This window comes from Toxoplasma gondii, chromosome VIII (genome assembly GCF_000006565.2).
Source record: "Toxoplasma gondii ME49 chromosome VIII, whole genome shotgun sequence".
In the NCBI taxonomy this organism is placed as follows: domain Eukaryota; phylum Apicomplexa; class Conoidasida; order Eucoccidiorida; family Sarcocystidae; genus Toxoplasma; species Toxoplasma gondii.
In genome coordinates this window covers 19,190-38,316 of record NC_031476.1, presented here as the reverse complement: position 1 = coordinate 38,316, position 19,127 = coordinate 19,190, and the positions used below count along the sequence as shown (strand labels likewise).

General features: G+C 52.1%; 2 protein-coding genes across 2 annotated transcripts; one reads left to right on the top strand and one right to left on the bottom strand.

Moving 5' to 3' along the window:
- Positions 1-2,450: 2,450 nt before the first annotated feature.
- TGME49_229020 (cell-cycle-associated protein kinase CDK, putative) lies at positions 2,451-10,754 on the top strand (the record flags this gene model as incomplete). The annotated part of the gene is made up of 10 exons (XM_018780223.1): positions 2,451-2,549; positions 3,177-3,461; positions 3,806-4,189; positions 4,636-4,857; positions 5,595-5,770; positions 5,942-6,127; positions 6,339-6,595; positions 6,809-8,047; positions 8,311-8,850; positions 10,342-10,754. 10 exons carry the CDS (start codon positions 2,451-2,453, stop codon positions 10,752-10,754), a joined length of 3,801 nt encoding a protein of 1,266 aa, XP_018636919.1.
- On the bottom strand, positions 9,824-18,483 carry RON4 (rhoptry neck protein RON4). Its single transcript, XM_002367814.2, has 20 exons — positions 17,953-18,483; positions 17,826-17,846; positions 17,553-17,666; positions 16,899-17,126; positions 16,661-16,696; positions 16,462-16,509; positions 15,963-16,265; positions 15,725-15,760; positions 15,526-15,573; positions 15,337-15,366; positions 15,155-15,202; positions 14,877-15,035; positions 14,412-14,780; positions 14,238-14,276; positions 13,569-13,937; positions 13,369-13,398; positions 12,932-13,053; positions 12,334-12,592; positions 11,297-11,920; positions 9,824-10,798 (listed from the first exon to the last, which is right to left on the bottom strand). The coding sequence occupies exons 1-19, from the start codon at positions 18,050-18,052 to the stop codon at positions 11,325-11,327; spliced, it is 2,955 nt and encodes a 984-aa protein (XP_002367855.1). The 5' UTR covers positions 18,053-18,483; the 3' UTR covers positions 9,824-10,798; positions 11,297-11,324.
- Positions 18,484-19,127: the final 644 nt, after the last annotated feature.

The following is a 19,127-nucleotide window of genomic DNA, read 5'->3' as shown; positions in this document are numbered from 1 at the left end:
CACAGTATACGTGTATATTCTATATATACAGAATATATATATGCCTATATCTCTAGGATCCTTTCTGGCACTCCTATGAAGCTGTGAGAAAGCCTGTCTCAGAGCCTCTCACTTCTCGCACATTTGCTTTGAACACCCCTGTGCTAGCCACTTGTTTCCGGCAATTTTTTACAGCTCTCGCTTTTAGATTCCTACGAGTCGGTTCTTTCGAATTCTGCGTTTTCTGTGCAAGTTGCGAGACCGAGTCGCGGGCGACGAACTCGACTTTCCTTCGGTGTTTTCTGAAAAGCAGAAGGCTATTTCAAACGCGGACTGCCTCAGGAACAAAGTGCGAGATGTTTTTTTCTTGGTCGCCCAAACGGTTGCTTTCGCAGGGTCCACGTGCGAAGCAACGTGTCTCTTTCTCCTCGTTTCCGTCCCTGAGTCTCCAGAGCGCGGTAAACCTTGCCTCTCTTCCAACTTCTGTAAAGGCCACAGCTTTGCTACTGTCTCTTCTTTCTACATTCTTCAAGAGTGTAACTGCTTTCTCTTCACACACACATACGTAGACACACATATCCAAATACATACATTTATGCACGTGGCTGCTTTTCTTCCACTCCAGTAACTCCTTCAGTTTTCCCCACATCTGTACCTCTGTCTGTTTCCTCCAGTACACATTCATAAATATATATATATATATACATATATATATATATATATTTGTAACTGGTCCTTTGCCTCCATAGTGTAGCGCCGGACCGTCTTCGTTTGTTGTGTCTGTTTCACCGTCTATCTACGCCGTTTGCCTTCGTCGACGTTTCCATGTGCCTTTGGTCTGGCGCACTTTCTTCTTATTGAAAAAAATATATTTCCCCTCAAAGGCGCGTCTTACTGAAGGGCTTGAAGCGACCCAGCGCCGGGAGTTCGCTTCGCGGAAGGGAGGACGCGTTCTCCACGGAGAGCAGCTTTTCAAGAGGCAGGAAGTGAGCTGTCTCGCTCGACACCCGCAGCAGTTTCGTTTTTCAGAAAGACCCCTCAGCATTCCCCCGTGAGTCGGAAAGGGAGAATTGGAAATGGAAGGAACAGATGTCTGAAGAAGAGCCGAAGAAGAGCGCCGTTGTCCGGTGTGCAATTTCCTTCCCCCACTGTGTATTTTCCTCGTGGGTCACCCCCCTCTGTGCGACGCTCGAAAGCACTAAGCGGCCAGCCGTCCCCGTCTTTCCCTCGCAAGGGGGCGTTTGCGGCGCACGGTTTCTCCGGCGGCGAGAATTCCTCTTTTCGTTCCCTGTCTGCTGCCGAAAACCGCGGAGAATGTGTTTCTTGTGTGCACACGAATCCGCTCTGCTCGCCTCGCGAGAGTCGCCGAGCTCGAGGTGTCTGTACAGCGCACGTAGGTGTTTTTGGGTGTCGGCCACGAACCCTAAAACGCGCCGTGGAGAGTGTCTGTCTTTGCTTTCTGCGGGCGCCGCTTCCCGGTTTTCCTTTGTCGTCTGTGCTGTTTCAACGTGAAACCTAATTCTTCGCTACCAACACACACTTTCCAGGGTCGACGCCCTGAGCGGAGCTGGAGCTTCTTCCCGCGAAAGCTGCTATTTGTGTGCTGGCGCTGCCAGACAGGAAAGGTCGTGGCGGTCGAGTCTCGGCGAACGGCAGAAACCGAAGAAAGAGTTCTTAAAAAGCCACTGTCTCCTTTCTTCGAATCTTGCCACTCGTGCGGCCGTTCCAGCCTCCGCCGGTGTTGCCTCCTCAGCCTCGCTGCGGCGGCCTTTTGTCTTCCGACAGCGCACGACCGCCGTGTTGTCTTTGTAGCAGAAGCGGGAGGTGCGAATCCCCGCTGGTCTCGGCTGCCATCTTCAGAGGAACTCGGGGTGGACTGTCGCCTAAACCTTCCGACTCTCAGCAAAGAGCCGCCTTCCAGCGAGCGTGCGCGCTCCGGAAGCTGTAGACGCTTTCAAGCGAAGAGCGTCCGTCGCCGCAGCGCCGTTGTCGCCATCTTCCGCCGACGGAACCCACTGTTCGGTGGCTTCCGTTCCACAAGGATTCCTCGAAGTCGAAAGGCGTGAGTTTGTCGGGGAAGTGGAGTCTTCGGCGGTTCCCCTGGGAGTCCGCAGAACGAAGATGCGCTCGACAGGGACTTCCGCCGCGTGTGCGTTGCGAGAAAAACGGCAAAGCCATGATCCGATCAATGCTTCTTCAGAGTCAGTTTGCCTAGCTCGAGTCACTGAGGTGTATGTACACCTGGAAGGCAGCGTACATGCACCGGGGTCTTTCGGGGCTGGGGTGTATCCGCACCTCTTCAGAAGACGCATAGTCTTGCTCTGACCTCTCCCGCGGAAAGTGCGGGGAAAAGGCAGATTTCCTCTCCTGCTCTCCACTCTCTCGGCTTGCAGGAAAGAGGTCAAGAGGTCTCAGGCCTCTTTCTGTGGCCTCTCTTCCCCCCTTCAATTGAGAAGCTCTCTTTCTTCGAGATGAGTCTTGATGACTTCAAAGCGGACCTCATTGACCAGGTCGTGCCGTTTCGGACGACGTCCGTCAATGGGCCTAGCGTCGAGCGCCGACTCCGGCTGGTGAGAGGAGAGGTCTTCCCGTCTGTTTGTCTCGATTCCCCTAGCGGAAAGACGATTCTCCTTCCCTACGTTCGTGCGTCTCTCCTCGCTCTTCTTTCCTCACCGCTCTGCCGCTCTTCACTAGGCAGCGAGAGTGTGTAGTCGCTCTCGACTCGAGTTCACTTTTCTCGCTGGCTCTGACTTGTTTCTTTCCTCCTTCTCAGTGAGTTATGCCGATGAGGTCCGGCTTCTCGTTTTCATCTCTTCTCCAGAAGGCACGACGCATGTGCGTCTCTTCTCGCGCTCTTCCTTTTCTTCCGCCTGCTTTCCCTCTTGCTTCCTTCTCCAGTCTTCTTCGAGGGTCGCGAATGCCTCTCTTTGCTTTTTCCTGCCTCCAAATCGGCTTCTTTTCCCTTTAACGTAGTCCCCTCCAGGAGTGAGGAGCTTGTTTCCTCCTTCTCCGGCTGCGTCTTCTCCCGTCGTTCTCGCCCCGTGTGCCGCCCTTTCTCGTCTTTGTTGAGACAAGAGCTCCCTTTTCTCGTCTTTAAAATACCTTTCTTTCCCTAGTCGCCAGGTACCCGTTGCCTTCCTCTCCACCGCCTGCCACGCTCTCGCGGAGTCTGCCTGTCTCTTTTCTTTCCTGTGCAGGTAGAACGTCTTGGCGGAGGAACCTATGGCGATGTTTACAAAGCTGTTGAGGAAGAGGAGGAAGAAAACGACCGGGGTTCTGCTCGCGCTCGTGACAGGCCCGGCATATCCACTGCAGAGGCGACAGCCGAAGCAACGAACGGCGAAGACGCGTCTGCTAAGGAGGGCAGTGAGAAGAAAACAAAGGGGAACTTTTACGCTGTGAAGTATTATAAAGATGAGACCCGGACGATCATGGAAGAAGGCATCAGCTGCACGACGGTCAGAGAACTTTCGGCGGTTGCGGTAAGATATATCTGGACTGTATCCGTCCTAAGTAGTCAGTTACTTTGCATGAATGACGATACACAAGGGATTTCACTTAAGGAGGGCCGACAACGTCGACTCTTCTTTGCTTTTCTCTGATGTCTCTTCTCCGCGCCGTTCTCAGTCTGGCCGTCCTCCTTTTGGTGATCTTTGTCTCCCTCATCTTCTCCGGATTCTCTCTCGTCTTTTCTTTCTTGCTGTCCTTGCGCGGCCTCGTGATCTCCTCGTTCTCCTCTTCTGAAGGTGGAGTGTGCACTCTTATCTTCTCTCGCGCGACTTTTCTTCTGTCTCTGTGTCCTCTCGTGTGTCTCTGCGTTCCGCAGGGCTGCGGGCACCACCCGAACGTGGTGCGGATGGAGTCGCTGTTCGTGGATCCACTGCCGCGTCTGGCGCGAGCGATCAACCAGCAGCGCTTGACTTGGGCGCGAAATCAGCAGAGCGCGTTGTCCTCTCAGCAGTTTTCTCACTTGCAGGAACAGCTTCAGAAAGAGGAGCTGAAGCCGCAGCAGAACTTTGTCTTCGCGGCCTACGAGTTCTGTCCCGGCGGGGACTTGAAGAAACTTCTCGCGATGCATCGACAGTCTGCGGGAAATCAGGAGAGTGGCACAGGCTCGCCACCTCCACTCAGCTGGGGGTTGCCGCTCCGTCACGTCAAGCGACTTGCCTTCCAGCTTCTCAACGGTCTCGCCTTTCTTCACAGCGAAAATGTAACAGTCACGAGTTGCACACAGAGAACTTGCGTCCTCTCTCGAAACCGACTGCTGGTTTTCTCTCGACTGGGTTGGCGCGGCTCTCTGCGTAGAGGGTCTCTCCTCGCTGCGTGCATCTCTCACGCCGTTCTTCACCGGGGGGGGAGGGGATGGGGATGGGATCTGCTTCGTTCTACAAAGACCTTCCTTCTCGGAGCTGCATGTTTTGTTTCTTCGCTACGAAGGGGTCGCGTACAGCCTGTGAGACACCGCGGTCTCAAACCGCGGAAGGTTCGACCTAGACAGAGTTGCCGGAAGAAAAGGAACATAGGAAAATCAGTCTGCGCAGACACTCGGTAAATGCCTTCTCTCTTCTGTCGTGGCGCGTCTGTCCTTGAGACAACGCGTTGTGAAACCGACACACTGCTGCAGATGCTGAAAACCTTGTTCTCGTTTCTTTTCAGCTTTGTCATCGAGATCTCAAGCCCGACAACTTGATGTTGACGGGAACCGACCCTGAGACAGCCGTCCTGAAGATCGGGGATTTGGGTCTCTGTCGTGAGCTCCGCTACAACGTCGGGGATATCACACCCACTGTGTGCACGATCTACTATCGCTCTCTCGAGGTTCTTCTTGGCAGAATTCAACCCGCAAATGACAGAGACCGCGCCAAATACGCAAACGAAGTAAGCAACGAAGTCGCCTACGTTGCCACATTCCATAATGGACCGATCGTACAGACCTTCCAGTGGTGATGCATACATGTGAGCATGCAGTATGTATGGATGCAGGTATAGATCTATATTATATATATATATATATATCTTTGTGTGTATGTGAAGGTATACATGTACGTCGTATAGACGTGTATGTATGTATATATATATATGTATGTGCATGCATATGTGTGTGTATGTTTGTGTAGTTGCAGGAATGTGTGCGGTTTGCTTCTGGAGTTGAGTGTTCCTTTTCGTCCTCTGTGTATTCAGAGATTTGTGTCGAGCAGTGCATGTGCACTGTTTTTCCCGTATGCTTTTTTTTCTCCGGGAGGCTGTCGCTTCAACTCGAGGATTCCGTGCAGAGAGGAACTCTGCATACCTTTTTTGGTGTGAAGGTGTCAGTCTTCTGTTTCCTGTGTTGACGTTTGAAACGTTCCAGCTTTTCCGGGAGACATCGGAGGCGAAGACACCTTATGTTTTTTTGACTCCTTCCACGGCAATGAGGAGGGTCGAGTGTTGAACACAAAGGCATGAAAAGCGTTCATCGCGAGCAGGTGCCACCTCAGCGAGAATCAGGTCCGCATGCCGTCTGCTAACGAACTTGAGGAAGGAGAGCAGCAAAGAGAATCTGATGTTTGTGCATCTTGAATGCCGTTTCGGGTCTGCAGAGCCCCAGAGCTTTGAGTGTTTTCACTTTTTTTCAGAACGGCTTGGCTGCTCATTACGGCCTCGGAGTGGACCTATGGAGTGCAGGGTGTATCCTGGCGGAAATGATTCGAGGAACTCCGCTCTTCAAAGGCACACAGGAGTTCGAGGTCCTCATCCGCGTTACGAAAGTTCTGGGAACCCCCACAGAGGAAGAGTGGACGAACTGCTGTCGGTAAGCTGGAGGGTAGCAGAGACAGTAAACGAAGGAGAAGACAGAGGAGAGAAAGAGAGAGAGAGAGAGAGACGAAGTGGGGAGAAGCAGAGACAGCAAGAGAGGGGATGGGGAGACAGAAGCAAATGAGATAAATGGGCGTTTCCACTGTGTTTTTTCGTCTCCCTTTAGACTTCAGCACTACCCCTTCCGAAACCTATCTGAGAGCCACTTTTTCTCGGAGCACGACAAGCGACAGAACTTGAACGCAGTTCTCCAAGGCAAACTCGACCTCGATGGGCTCGACCTCCTCGCTCGAATGCTCGACTACAATCCGCACCGACGAATCACCGCAGCCGAAGCTCTCAGTCATCAGTGGTAAGAACCGCAGGCGCTCATAACCTATTTATCTATCTATACGTGTGTGTTTAATGGGCACCTAGATTTACATCAGTAGGCAGACATGTAGTGACATATACATATATATATATGTATGTATATGAGTTAAAGGGGTGAGGACATATACGGGAAGCAGGAGCGAAGTTGAGACAGAGCACTTGTTTTTTGTCTTCTCTTGTATGTGTTTTAGGTTTACGGACGTTTGCTTTCAACAGCTGGACGGCGTGGGCGTTCACAACTGGTATCTGGATGTGTTGAAGTTTCGTTTGGGCGAGGAAACATTCGAAGCGATGGAGCGCCGAAGGCCGTACACTCTCAAAACAACCAGACTGTCGCACGTGATCTGCCAACGGAATTACAAAGGCGCGTTGCTCCAGCGAATCAACCGTGTGTTCAGAGAGGTCGGATGCTTCCGGGATCAAGAGAAAATCGACTACTGGAAAGCAGGTGCGCGACGAGAGAGAGAAGGAAAAAGACGAGAACAGAGAGTGTACGGAAATGAGAGAGAGAGAGACCATCGGACAGGACAGAAGCAGAAAAGCAACGAAACAGCAGAGAATGTAGGACTGTTGAGAAGAGACAGGGAATCCAGAAACATCCTACAGTGAGGAATTTTGCTAGTTCTGTTGTCCGGGTTTCCTTTTTTCTCTGCGCGTTCAGTGCTGGCGGCAGAAGAAGCTCAGATGCGCCGGCGACGTTCTCGTCCTGTTCCTTCGCCTCCGTCCTCCTCTTCTCCAGTCGGGCCGGCAACGACTTCTTCGTCTCCCAGGTGTCGCGTGAACTCGCCACTTTCGAGCGAGTCTGCAGTTTCACGTTCTGCGCGTTTTCTATGTCCAGCCGAGAACACCCGCGTTTCTGGAAGGGACTTGAATTCTTCGTCTGTCTGTTCGCTGGCTTCTCCCGATGAAAATTGCCCCCCTGATTTGCCCAGAGCGCAAGCGAAGAAGTCCATTCCGCCGCTCGGCCTCTCTGCGAAGGAAGGCGACGGAGAAGAAGCCGCTGCAGGGCCGCTGGCGGCGAAGCGGGCGCCCGCTCAAGAGTCCGTGGGTTCCGGTGTACGTACCGCTGAGAGGGCCGCGCCGATTTCGACGAGCGGCCGGGTGCCGAGCCAGACAGAGCGGCGACCGGCGAGTTCCGTCGCGTCAGGATTCTCTTCTGAACAGCTGGGTGCCAAGCCTTCGATGGACTGTGCACCTTCTTTTTCTCTTCCGGTCGCGTCTCGGTTGTTGAGTGCGCAACAGACCAGTGGCGAGCCCCGGGCGCCGTCGCTCTCAAGTTCTTCGCGGCCTTCGTCTGGCGCAGTTGGAGAGACTTGCGCGGGAGAACGCGTGCAAGGGCGGCGGAGCGGACGGCAGCGGGAGGGAGAGGAGAGCGATTTTGCAGCCTTTTCTGTGCAAGTGGCCCAGCGTCTTCTTGCGAATCCTCTAAGTTCGTTTCCAATGCTATCCTGTCGCCTGCTGTTTGAGGCGCCGCGGGAGACAAGTCGCGAGCGAAAGGAAGAGTTCCATGGGCTGACTACCGCGTACCAAGGAGACAGGGAGAGTCGCCGGGTGGGAGACGAGGCTGCGCGGGGAGACGCGGAGATGGAGGTCGACGAGGAGGCGCACAGTGTCGATACACTCGGACAGGGGCCGCGAAGAGAGATCAAGGGCGACGAGAAGAAGGACGAAAATGAGTTCTTTCATCCCCCGTCTGTAGGTGAGAAGAGGAGACACCGCGTCTCTTCTTCTCCTTCGCTGGTCCTGCCTTTCCTTCTCGGCAGCGGCAGAGAAAACGAGGTCGAAAAGGGGGGATACACGAAAGAAGGAAGTGTGCAAGGCGACCGCAAAGATGAACGAGAGGAACAGAGAGAAGACGAGGAGCGACGGCAGCCGAAACGGCGACAACTCGCTCCCTCAGGTACGGAAGAGGAAGCAAACACGCGTTGTGTCCTCAGAAGCAGATCCAGGTGTACATACACCTGGCTCAAAGGGCTTTGGAGGGAGAGAGGTGTCAACTCTCGTGCAGAGTGTGCGCATGCAATTGGCCGGCTCTTTTTTGCTTCTAAATCTTTGTGTCTCGCGTTCTGTTGATTCGGTGTTTCCCTTTGAACTCTGCCACTCCCCCTGCGATGTTCACATTTTTTCTGTCTTCCGTCTTCTTCCTTGTGCATCCGCGCGCAGGCGTCTTCGGCTCTTCCTCCGCTCTCGATCTGAAAGACAGAGCAGACGCGTTGAATCACCAGCGTCCATGTTTGAGTCGGTCAGGAGAGGCCGGGGCAGAGACGGCCGAGGGCGAGACCGAGGCAGGCGCGTCCTCGACTTCGCTTGGCAAACAAGAGCCAGATTCTCTCCATGGAAATCTTGCAGAGCTTGCCGGACATCTTCGCTGCAGACCGACGGCGTCGGGAGCAATGCCTTCGCTTGAAGAGCTCGACAGCTCCCAAGACGCGGCGCAGCTTTCCTTCGGACCCACTGTGGGGACCGGCGCCGCTGAACAGGAAGAGTGTGGGGAGTATTCTAGCAAGGCATTGAGAGCGCGAGACTCACAGGGGGCCGACTCCTCGCGAGAAGAGATGTTGACAGAGAAGAGAGCAAAGGGCGAGAAGGTGCAAGGCATTCTGACCCGAATGAGGCGGTCTGTTGCACCCTCTGCCGCTTCTGGAAGCACCTCACTTTCCGCTTCGAGTGCAGCGAACTCCTACGCGGCTCCGCTGCGAGATGGTGAGCTTCAAGGTGGAGAAAAGAAAATGTGATGCGAATCTGTGTTGAGAAGAAGGTGTTCTCGACATCCACGTAAATGTGGATACATGTCGCTTCTTTCCGCTTGGGAGGAGAAGCAGGAGCTTTCTAGTCTGTCGCCTAGAGGAGCGTATATGCGTAAATGTGCAACCAACGAATCTTCGCGAAACCCACATGTTCCCGGTATTGTCTTCCCCGTCCCTTCTTCTGGGACTGCTGGGTGCGGCGTTTTCGGTGTCCGTCGTCTTTGAGTTCAGGTGGAGCACCGTGTAGATACACTGCTTGCATCTAGAGAAAAACATTAGTCGCAGTGCCTGAGAAGTCATACCAAGCTGGTCTGACCAGAACGTGCGAGGAAAGGGTCATGTACCACCACAGTTCAAACCCGCGTATGCTCTGATCGCTTTAGGCCATTCTCACAAGTTCTTCAGACGCGTCGCAGGACTGCGGCGACATCTTTAGAGATGCACAGAGGAGCACATGTCTGTTGCAAGTCCCCGTTCGGCTTGAGTAGCTGTAACTCAGTTTCAAAGTCCGGTCTTCGTAGGTCTAAGTATTGCGGCAGATTTCTGCAGTTGAACAGGGTCTGAAAGGATGCATGCAGCTGCTTTCTGCAAAGTCTTGCTGTCGTTTGAAAGTACGACGAAGGTGATGGTAACAGGTGCATATGCACACACGTATTCATACGTACATACGTATATAGTAATAAATGTGTCTGTGTGGATCTGGATATGCAGTCGTAACTCATGTGCGCATGCAAAAAGTTTTGTGTGTCGAACTGTGATGGGACGAGGTAAATCTGACGTCGATATCGAGATCTGGTCGAGAACGGGTGTGACGGAGGTCTTGTGTTTCTAAGAGCGGAGTATTAGTGTGGAAAGCAACACTGAGAAGCGCGGCAAGCAGCGGCGGGAAGGCCGCGAGGCATAGACCCACGGTCAGAGTTGTGGATGGAAAGGGGCGTAAAAAAAATTCGGTTTCGAGTCTACCGCGTTCTTCATGATCTCAAATGTCTCCTAAACACAAAGCAAGGAAACTTAGGTGCACAAAGGCGCCTACATGTTTGACTCAAGGTTTTTAAAACAGTGACTACAATCCGAGCAAAGTCGGAGAACAAAACATATCAACGCAACTCATGCAGTGAGCTGTATTTGGATCGTGCTCCTCCGTTTCGCCGTTGTCTTGTCCAGACAACCGTAGTAGTGCTTTCCACTAAGAAGAGGTGGACAGATCCGCGGGTGCACGATGAGAACTATTGGTTCGTACGCACATCGACTCGGCCGAAGCGCTCGGCAGAGACTGTTCGATACCTCCGGGTTAGTTCTCTTGATTCCTCATCCCAGCCCTGTTGTCCTGCAGCGGCCTCCTCGGCGGACGCTTGTCGTTTCTCTTGTCCTCCGTTCTTGTTTCTCGCTGTTTCTTTTCGCGACCTCTGAGCAAGATTATTTCTGTCTGTGACGCTGTCTTTGCCAGCTTCGTGCCGCGGGGGCATGCGCCGCTCTACGCGGGTCCAAGCTCTGGGGGGCGTCCCAACCGCGGCTTCTTCCCTTTCCTCGACTGTAAGGCGAAACAAGGCGGCAAATGCGGAGTGCCCCGGCCACCTCTCTGACGAAGTGCGTGACTCGAAAGACAAGACCCGCAGAGCTTCGTCGGCTTCGGGTCGCGTGGAAATGCCTCGACAAGAGGCGGTCCCGAGTCGAGTGGGCAGAAGAGTGGGCGAAAAGGACAAGAAGGTTTCGGCGTTTGCCTCGGAAGCGAAGAAGAGAGAGAAGAGCGAAGGAACAGGAAAGAAAGACGCGCTCAGTGGCGTGTCGACAACGGCGGGGAGAGGACGAAGACGGGGGGGATGCGCGAGGGCTGCGGGACGGACCACGGGTGTCGCTTGACCGGATTTGCCCAAAAGCAGTGGTCTCAAAACAGGGTGGGTCGCCTGAGAAAGGTGGAGTAAAGAAAAGTGGAAACCCCGCGAAACACACAGCACACAGTGACAGTAAGTGCAGGGGCAAAGGAAACGCGTGAAAGCGTGACTAGCACTCACACAGCGAGCGGCACGAGAAGCAAAAGCGCACATGCAAAGAACGAATGGGGAAAGATGAAGACGAACGGAAGAGCCGCAGAATACAGAGGAAGGTGCTGTGGAGCCGACATCTGAGATCAGGCAGTGGAGCAGAACACCCCAAGTCCTATTGAATAAGTATCCACATATAATAAAGATGTGCTATCCTTCGTTCCCGACATCGATTTATGTTGTCACCAGAGCCGTGAGCTCTTTTTGAACGGGACTACGAACTCAGAAGACGGCAAGCTGTATACGGGCAGCTGTAAGTTGGTTCTGTAGCTGTCAGGTCGTTACACGCCCGTCTACCCCAGGGTGGAATAAAGTTGCACGTCCACCGAAGGTTGAGACAAGACTTTCCTCACCCCTCACCGTTGAGCGATCCTCTGCTGCTGCGTCCTTAAAGCTCGCTAGTTTTGCTGGTACTCTCTTCGATCAAAGTGTCGCTCTGCTTGAGCGGAGCTGAGATCCTGTTCTCTTTGTTTTTGTTCTTGCGTGGAGACACCGCATCGAAATCGAGCGTGTGTTTATACGCATCGGACTCTTCCTCCTGGGGTGTTACGCCGAGAAAAGCTGTGGCATTTTCAGCAGGTAAAGGATCTTCGTCTGAGCTCTCTGCTGCTGCACTTGCGGCTTCCGATGACGGCGCTGTGCGAGACCGATGGCGAACGGGATGGATCACTCGTCTCGATTCGTCAGAGACAGTCGGCCCCAGCACGTGGACTTGCTGAGGCTTCACTGTCGATGGAATGCCTCCCACGTAGAGCACTTCCTGAGGCGATGAGTGGCGGCCTGAAACGTGAATGCGGTAGATCCGGTCTTCCTCGTCTCCGTAAACCGTCTCGTACGCGGGCTGCGCAGGAGGAACAGCAGCTTGCTCCTCAAGGGACGGAGCAAGGACCATTTCCTTTCCTGTCCAGGACGCCAGCTGGGCAAACAAGTTTTCTTTCTCCCACTCTTGGGATACCGTAGACGAGAACAGTCGAAACGCGCCCTCTACGCACACAGCAGCGAAACCCAGACACACTTATAGTCACTTGAAGACGGGCAGAAATATTTACTCCTACGCATCTTGTTTCTGGGGAATGTTCTTTCTGGCAGCTCTTATCTCTGTGGCAAGGAGCCCTGATGAGAGCGAGGTGAGTCGCGCGTTTGAGACAATCGCAGCTGCGTCACTTCGTCACATAGCGGTGCACAGGTGCAAAAGCCAAATATGCTTCTTTGAAGCAAATCTGAACCAGGGACATGCACATTCGTTCTACCACTGGAATGAGTGAAGAAATCCGCACTGGCCGCGTGGTTTCTGAGACACGTGGCCATCGACAGTGGCGTTCGTGTGCTTCCTTGGGGAAGAACTTGTTCACGTTGACAAAATGTTAAGTCGAAACGGGGTTGTCTTCACGGCTTACCAAAATACTGGGCCGAGATGTTCGGATCGCAGATGGCCTGGGATAGAGCATGCCTCCCGATTGGCCTTTCGCGCGCGAGTGTTCGGACGAGAACGCTGGCCCCGTCAACATGCTGGTGGAAAAAACTGACCGAGGAGAGGCGGCCAGCGTCAGAAAAGCACTTCTTGAAGTATCCTGAGATTTGGAGAGCCCCGCAGAGGCCTACAAGTTTCTCAGGCTTCTTGTGCTCTTTCGCGTAGTCATGCACAGCTTTCGCCACCTGGAGAAGAGGAAAAACGAAGGAAATGCTGTGTCCGCAAAACGGGTGCACCTCGGATACAGAGCGGGTCACTTAAACTAGTGGCATATCAACTAGGCTCGAGTTTTCGCATTCCATAAGTGTGCTTGCAGAGTCTTAAGAGTCCCTATCAATGCTCGTCGGAGCTGTGTCCGTAAGTAGACAATCCCGACACCCTTTCTGTGAACGTGAAAATAGTTACGTAGCAGTTTAGACGCAAGAGCTTCCAACTGTTGGAGTATGACTGAAATATATATATAGGACGACAAGGACGCACCGTATACCGGGAAATGTAAAAGGAGTAACGTCGTTTGTGCGTACCGCTTCAGAGTCGGCAAATGGCGTTTCCAGAGTGTTGGCGATTCCGCCATAGAGTGATCGAGAGGGATATTTCGCCGTTCCTGAGTCGAAGGGTCGAGTCGCGACATCGCCGGATGCCTTTACTGCAGAAATCGCACATCATGGGGGATTTTTTATACATAAAATTTACTTGTTTTTCTCAATATTTTTTTGTAAAATATTTTTTGTAATATAACTTTAAATTTTGAGAGATTTAAGCAAATCACATTTAATCTTAATTTTGATTTATATTATAAACAGAATTTAATGTAGCTCAGACGAAAAAACCGCTTTTCAGCTGCTCTCTGCACAACCCCTTATATCTACGGCTTGTCAAATGCTGCATCGCCCTACACGCTACACTGTTGTTTTCTGCAAAGACACAGCGGGATATTCCATCGCCGCCACGAGCGACTCACTGTATTTCACGCAGGACTTCATCAGAGCACCTGAACACACGAGAAAAAAACGCTCAGCTGTTTGGTTCAGTAATAGATCTGTGGTTGTAACACAAGGGAAGCGAACTTTCTGAAACCGAGGAATCTATCGATCATAGTGAACGAATTTAGAAGAAAAAAACGAGGCAAAATCTACATAATTTGATGAGTCGATCTCTTACTCTTGCCAAGCTTCGAAACTTCTGCTTTGTTTTTTTTCCACTGTTGATGGTCGCTCTCTCCAGTCGTTTCGTCGTAGGATTTCATGAAGTATTTTCCCGCATTGCGGAGGCGCTCAATCAATTGGGCGTGCGCCTTGGGTGTGCCTGGGTCCTCTAGGATAAGTGCCTGCTGCTGATGTTGCCATGCATCGACGAAAGCCCCAGCGGCTGAGCAGAGAGCCACGAGAGCCTGATCATCTTCCAGTTTGCCCCTTTCTGTTTTCTTTCTCCTTATTTGCTGGAGAATTAAGAGAGTGATGCGGAACAGCACGTCCGTTGTCGCCTTTGTCACATCGATATCCGTGTAACCATCACCTAGAGCACAGCTGCCTGCATTTGTTGGCGTATCCAAGCACAAAAACATGTATGATTGTCAGACAGCACCAATTGAACATTCAGAAGAGCAGTGATATGACTGGAAAGACCATTCCATCGTGAGTACGAGCTGCATGGCACTGAGTCAAACTAGACTTGGTATTCGCTAAGCGTCCGATGCACCAAGGAGTTTTCAGCACTCATACACCTACCCGTCATCCCTGACACTTTGGCGATGAATGCGTCACAAAAAGGAAGATACAGACTTGGCAAATACACGAGTTACAGCGATACACAGGCGCCAGAAGCCCTTACCCGTGACTGGTGTCCACTCCGGTACCCGCGTCAGAGGTCCTAAAAACCACAGCACACAAACTCCAAGAATATTGATCCCTTGAGCGACAGCGCCGAGTTACGTGCTCCTTGCAGAGATTCAACTCACAAAATGCACTTATCGTAGCGCGAGCCAAATATGGTCTCCATTCTTACCATGGGCTTTCGAGATAGCGTTTTGCATTTTCGGCCAAGGAATCCACTCACGCCGCGTGACTCCTTTCGCGGGAAGTGGATGGAGAACTTGAGCAGCCACATTCGCCTGACGTCTTAGAGGTGTGGGAGTTTCTGCAGCCTCCGAGTCTTCCTCACTTTTTGCAGGAATTTCTGGAGTAACTGCAACCGGTTCCTCAGCACTAAAATATTGACCGACATCCGGATTCATTCCTTCTGCGGTTTCGAAGAACTTCTTTGGTAGCTTGTCGCGGAACATTTGGTAGAAAGATGAGTAAATGGTTTCGCGTTCCCGTTCAGGTATTGCCTTGAAGATCCACCGGGCGGCCTTGCCCACCATAGCTTCAGTTGCTGGGGGGCACATGGGAAGAGGCACATAAACAAATCAGTGGCAGATATACACATGGTTCTGTGTGCCTTCATTGACGTCTGCTACTTGAGACTTACTGTTAAGGGCGTCAATAAACATCTGAACTTCTTCTTCGTTCTCTGGTAATTTGTCAGCAACCCAGCCGAGGAACTCGTACACCGTCTGCACCTGCTTGGGATAGTCCGCCGATAGATGCTGAAGAAATTGAAAGAACTGCTCTTTCAAAGCACGAGAAACTGGAAACAAAAAACACAAGATAGAATCGAACCGGTGCCGGCATTCCGTTTGTATCGCTTTCAGACGTGAGAAATACTAAACCTGAAACCCTTGGCCTGCCACTACTTCGAAAGCTTACCCCGGCGATCGACGACACCCATAGGCACGCTCATTGAAAACCAGGTTACTGCAGCATAGAGCAGCACGTACACACCGCTTCGTTTAGTTAATTCATCCACTGGAAATAAGTATACCACGTCGTGTAGCCGCTCCCGATGTGTCCAGTTACGCCATAAACTCTATCTGGACTTAGTTGCTCACCATCAGCTGGTTGAGGGGCTGATTCTTCACCTGCAAAAAGACCGCAGCAAAAGCACAGGTAAGTAATATGGTATAGTTTTTGTTCTTTCCGTTATATCAGCAGGATGTAGGCGAATGCATGAGAGCTCTGTCCACCGCCATCAGAGGCATCCGATCTGAGAGTACGATATGTTTATAAAACCAGCTTACCTTCCTGAGTTTGTCGAAGTTCATCCAAGTTGGGGTAGATTCCCTTTGCTGCAATTATAAAAGTCATGCCAGCGCCACAACACCAACAACTCCGTGAGGTGCTGGACTGTGTGAACCTTAACCACAGAGGTGTCGTCTGCGCTACGTTCTGCTACGAGTTGCCACCTCTAATTCCTGTCAAATGATTCGCAACACTTACACGCGGGGATCGGCGTGACCACCTTCTGCCCTCCTGCTGTCAGCACCAAAAACACATAATCCACAAGTCACCATGCACGCGTTCTGGGCACACTGCTATGCAACGCACACAGAAGAGATCACCGTCGCACGTAGGACATGAGCAGAATTCGGATTTCGGCTGGCCAGAGAGAATAAGAGTGACTAAGCAGGAGAGACAACATAAGCGTTCGCGCCTGCAGGAACAGAGCTGCTCTCACCTTGTTGTTCGGTACTGGCGTCGCTCCCAGAACCGGTATCCACCGAACGTGAAGTCCGAGGAGCAGCAGTAGGAGGCTGACTCTCACCCTCGCCATTGGACGGGCGAGAGGCAGTAGTAGGAGGTTGATTCTCATCTTCGCTGCTGGACTCACGAGATGCTGGAGTGGGATGTCGCTTCCTGTTCCTGGCCTTGGCTCGGCGACGTCCAGTCCTTGGTGGTATTCCAGATTGCGGCACTTGTGGGCCCTCAGACGTGCCTCCGCCCTCATTTGTGGAGGTACCAGACCCAGCATCCACGTTGCCTGTTCGTAAGGTGACATGCATATTCAACGCATTCGCTAGGGGAAGCCAATAGCGAACGTGTTGTATTGGACCCAGACTCTACAAGGAAAAAGCAACTAAACAGGCGACAGTCATGACTCGCTGACAGAGGAGCATCCCAACAGCGACGTTGCATCGCGATATATCAGCCGTAGTCTAGAGTATAAGTCAGCTTACTCTCCTGGCTCCGCCGCAATTCATCCAAGCTGGGGTAGATTCCCTTTGCTGCAATTATAAAAGTCATGCCAGCGCCACAACACCAACAACTCCGTGAGGTGCTGGACTGTGTGAACCTTAACCACAGAGGTGTCGTCTGCGCTACGTTCTGCTACGAGTTGCCACCTCTAATTCCTGTCAAATGATTCGCAACACTTACACGCGGGGATCGGCGTGACCACCTTCTGCCCTCCTGCTGTCAGCACCAAAAACACATAATCCACAAGTCACCATGCACGCGTTCTGGGCACACTGCTATGCAACGCACACAGAAGAGATCACCGTCGCACGTAGGACATGAGCAGAATTCGGATTTCGGCTGGCCAGAGAGAATAAGAGTGACTAAGCAGGAGAGACAACATAAGCGTTCGCGCCTGCAGGAACAGAGCTGCTCTCACCTTGTTGTTCGGTACTGGCGTCGCTCCCAGAACCGGTATCCACCGAACGTGAAGTCCGAGGAGCAGCAGTAGGAGGTTGTCTCTCGCCTTCGCCCTTCGACCGGCGAGGTGCGGGTCTTGGCGGCGTTCCAAGTTGTGGTACTGGTGGGCTCTCAGACGTACCTTCGGCTGATCTGGGTGTTGTATCGGACCCGGCAATGATGCTCTCCACTTTGCTGTTGTTGTCACCTGTTGGCAAGCAAACATTTTACGCGTTAAACGGGGTTAAATGGTGTCGCAACTGGTCCAAGTTGGACAAAAACGCACACACACACACACGTGCCAGCAGCTGCACGGAATAATGCCTCTTGAGGCCGATTCAAGTCTGACAATCGACCAGAGCCACCTATGAGAGAAACTCAAAGGTTGGTCAAGCAGCAGAAACAGAGGGTGCGCCTTAAACTGCCGCGATGAAACTACTAGACCCGGCTTAATTCTTCAAGTTAGAGTCGATCTGTGGGGCACCAGCAGGTAACACTGAAGAAAGAAAGACGAGCGTGAGATTAGGTCGTTTCCTATCGCATATACCAAATACGAACTCGACAACACCCCACATGCAGGAATGAGAGATAGGTCTTGGGTCAGATAAGCCAGATGCAAACTTGCACGATTTACCTGTAGGTGCTAGAGAACTCTGAGAAGCAGTTTTCTGTGGAGATTTCAGGTCGATGTGAAGTTCACTCCTGTATGTCCCAGGAGTGAGTCTGCTCTCAGCGCTTAGCGGACGCTCTGTAGTGGCATGCAGTTTCAGCACGTAAGAAGCATGACGTCCATATAAAAATATGCATAATTGCCATTATGTTCAATGCCGTTCATCTAGCGGGGCTTGCCTGAGAAAGATGTGGCGTGTCAGAGCGTCCGTTTTTCTTTGGACATTACCCTGCTTACCATTCATGTTCGGATACATCCCTGAGAGCACCATTCAGCAAAAGACACAGCCGATGCATGCAGAACGGTTTTCTAACTAGAGAGCCAAGCCTTCCAGGTGGTGGCAAGCAGGCTCATCCTTCCTTACGTGGAGCAGGCGTTGGCGGACTAGACTGCACCGTCGTTCCACATGCTAGAGTCAGCAACACCAGAAGGCCACTTCCAGTTAACGTGTTCTTTATCGCCATTGCTGCAGCACCTGCTCGGTAATGCCGTAGGAGTGTGCTGACAGACTCAAGCTGCCGGTGCCGACCGGCTGCAAGTTAGCGTCCGGGTAATTCCCCCGGATGATCCAGCTAAGGCGGCGTGAGACCGCACTCCAAAACAAAATGTTGCACAGATTTATGTTCTTCAAGTCGTAATGTTCGCAGTGGGGTACGGGAGGGCCTTACATATAGGAGAACAACAGTATGCGCGAATTCGCACAAGCAACGAGGTCTCGCGGCGGCCCGAAAGACATTCTCTTGCGATTACATACGTCTTGCAACGGACGTCACCCCACTAAGTCAAACAAACTAACATTCACAGAACTTGCCAAAGCCGAAAGTTCAATGCCGGCTGAACCTTGCTTTCATCAGGAAAAGCTTCGCTGGTTAATGCGTTGCAAAACCTATTTGCCATCGCTGCTTGTGGCAGGTTCTTGCCAGTGTCTTTTGTCGAAATTTCTGCTAGAGGCGTTGCTCCATGAGAGTGGCCACCACTCGGCTAGCTGTGAGACTCCGCAACCATCTCCTAGCATGCCTCAAATTCGCTCATCCCCCCCCCATCTGAATGGCATGCTTCGTTAAGCCAGACACGCCTCGTGGCTTCTCATGGACTGCGCCGATTCTCAAGTCATAATCAGTCGTACAACATGTGCCGGGTGAAGAGTGCACCAGAGAAGCCTCTTACTATTGATACAGTATCTTTTTGTCTAGACTCGTTGCCGTGATTACCTCACCAGTACGACATCCGACACAAGTTTACAGCTAGCCATGTCGAACCGGATGCCTGTTCGAGTTGAGCCACCGGCCTATTTCTGGCATCTGTTATGTGTTTCATACGCCGGAAAACTGTGTTTTTCCGCTTAACTTTCACTCCTTTCGATGTGAAAAAGGGACTTGCAATGCCGTCTTTGTGTCTTTGTAGCTTTTGCTTCGGAACTGCAGTAGACTAGATTTGTGTAAGAGCTGATACAGGAGGTTCTCGGTCGAGCGTGATGCCCAAGACTGTCTTGTCTTGGATTATGTCATTTTGCCACCGAGGGACCAGTTCTTTATACCT